Genomic DNA, 2518 nt, shown 5'->3' with positions numbered 1-2518 from the left:
ATTTCAGATACTTTATATTTTATTTCATTTCAGACACTTTGTATTTTTTTGTATTGTTATTTGTGTCAGACCCTTTGTATTTTTTGTATTTTTATTTCTTTCAGACACTTTGTATTTTTTTTGTTTCAGACACTTGTATTTTATTTTATTTCAGACCCTTTGTATTTTTTGTATTGTTATTTGTGTCAGACCCTTTGTATTTTTTTTGTATTTTTATTTGTTTCAGACATTTTGTATTTTTTTGTTTCAGACACTTTGTATTTTATTTTATTTCAGACACTGTATTTCTTTTGTTTTGGTTTCAGAAACTTTGTATTTTATTTTATTGTCACTTATTTGATGCTCTGTCCCAAAATCCAATGACATTCAATTTACAATCACAGAAGACAAAGAAAAGCATTGAAGCCTGATAAACGAGAAGTGAATGTCTGGCATCTTTGCATGAATAATAAATTATTAATAAATTATCATAATAGTTGCTGAATAATTTTCTGGAGATCGAGTAATTATTTAATAATGGGAGCTCTATTTAATTAGCTTTAAAAAGCTACGCAAGAGTATATTTAAAGGATAATTTGCAACTTAGGAGGTTTAAGGCTGAATTACAGTCAAATGACACCATTTTCTTAGACTGTTAGCTGAGTAAACGGCTCCATTTTTACATGCAGATTGCCAGTGATTTCACTCTCAGATCATTATTTGAATATTTAAGAATTCCCCAAATGTTTTATATTGACAACACAGGAAGACTGAGTCAAAAAAAAGAATATTTCATACTCAGATTTAAAAATGACTGAATGTAGATGATTTCAAAAAGGCAAGAAAACCGTCAGTTGTCTCGTGTGTGTGGGATGTTTCGAAAGCCAAAGTGACTCCACCACATTTTTAAACTGGTTCCAGTACAGAGTCGAATTCTTTACCGGGGTAGTCACAGCTGATCTGTTAATGTGTGTTCAGCATAGGGTGGGGATGCACGTAAATCCATAACTTTCGGATGAGCAAAGCCACTCTCACATCACATTTTGTTTAAACAGCTTCATTTACTGAACAAATCTCAATATCAGAGCAACATATTAAGACGCTGTACAAACAAATCAATCATAGAAATAAGCTTACAAAAGTTCAAAACCCTGTTTAAAAAAATAACAAATTAAAAGATGATTACTTTTTTTTAGCTTTTACACCGATTCTGTTCACATTGTCGCTGGGAGTAAATGTTATTTACCTAAAATAAAACATTTATCTAAAAACACCCAATACCTAAAATGTTACAAGATCCGCCGGCTCTTCAGTCTGTGCAGTGTCCTCCTGCTGCTGCGGACTTGTGTCAGCAGTTTCTGCATCCTCATTATCACCTAAAAAAACACAAAAAGGACAATTTGAAATAACAAAAAACTTAATGGCTCATTTACAAACCATTAAATCACTGTAAACTGCTGCAATGAGGTCGTACTCGATGGGATTCGATGTATCTGGACGAGCGTTGTGTGGCGTCCGTTGGTTATCGGAGGCAGCCGGGGAACGGCATCCTGAAAGATCTGCTCGTCGTCTGACTCCACCAGACTCAGCACGTCTCCTCTGTCCTCCTCCATTTGGCTGGAGAGCAGAAATCGAATTGTGATTTTAGAGTGTATCTGCAGGTCAGGGACTATATTATAATAATCTAAGACTGAAGATTTAAAATCTTTGTTGGAAAACGCATCCCAGGAGTTATTTTGCATCTGTGTCCGATTTCCAAATACATTTAGGAGGCATTTGAGAATGTAAAGCATTCATACTTGAAAAGTGACCAAATTAAAAGGTGCCCGCGATCCCTAAAATTCTGTATTTTTCTCAGATGATTGTGGTTTTTGTAGGATTCATTCAATGCAGGACAAAAATCAATCTGATTTATTTTGGTTTTAATGAAAATGCTAAGCTGGAGGCTGGTTTAATTTCAAAGTTTGGAAAATTAGGCAAACTTAAAAACATTTAACCAGTCCTTTACTACTGCAGCAGCATTGCATTCTGGTCTATTGAGGCCATAATAAGTGCAGGAATTGGTATCTGGGCCGCTTTATCAAGAGACTCAAAAATTATGTTTATGCATCAAATCAAATTCATTAAAATTTAGCTTCAATAATATTTTAATCCCTTTAATTTAATGTATAAGGTGTAAAACAAGCATGCAGTTTGTATTAGATACGTAAATGTAAGATACTCACCCAAAGCCATTTCCTGAAACAAAATATGGACAAAAAATATAAGAATTACTGGATTTTTATGATTTTGACTTTTTGGCAGTTTTCATGCACAACATTACAGATGCAGTAATGTGAGCAAAAAATGAGCATGACATAGATTAACCCTTTAAAATGTGAGCAAATTGGCTTGATTTCCTTCAAAAGCTTGTGAAGATGACAACAAGCTACTTAACAAGAAAAAAACATTAGCAAGAAACTAGTAAAAAAGTAAGAATATTATCTGAAAATGATTAACAAAAAAAGTAAAAACAAAATTGAAAGAACCTTAACAAAGT

At 33.2% G+C, this 2518-nt stretch overlaps 1 protein-coding gene across 1 annotated transcript; it reads right to left on the bottom strand.

The window, feature by feature from the left end:
* Window positions 1–1020: 1020 nt before the first annotated feature.
* LOC121963809 (V-set and immunoglobulin domain-containing protein 10-like) lies at window positions 1021–2445 on the bottom strand. Its single transcript, XM_042514053.1, has 3 exons — window positions 2205–2445; window positions 1454–1596; window positions 1021–1355 (listed from the first exon to the last, which is right to left on the bottom strand). Exons 2-3 carry the CDS (start codon window positions 1590–1592, stop codon window positions 1261–1263), a joined length of 234 nt encoding a protein of 77 aa, XP_042369987.1. The 5' UTR covers window positions 1593–1596; window positions 2205–2445; the 3' UTR covers window positions 1021–1260.
* Window positions 2446–2518: the final 73 nt, after the last annotated feature.

This window comes from Plectropomus leopardus, unplaced genomic scaffold, assembly GCF_008729295.1.
Source record: "Plectropomus leopardus isolate mb unplaced genomic scaffold, YSFRI_Pleo_2.0 unplaced_scaffold12613, whole genome shotgun sequence".
NCBI lineage: Eukaryota > Metazoa > Chordata > Actinopteri > Perciformes > Serranidae > Plectropomus > Plectropomus leopardus.
Note: the sequence above shows the minus strand (reverse complement) of the source record. Positions and strands in the feature narration are given on the sequence as shown.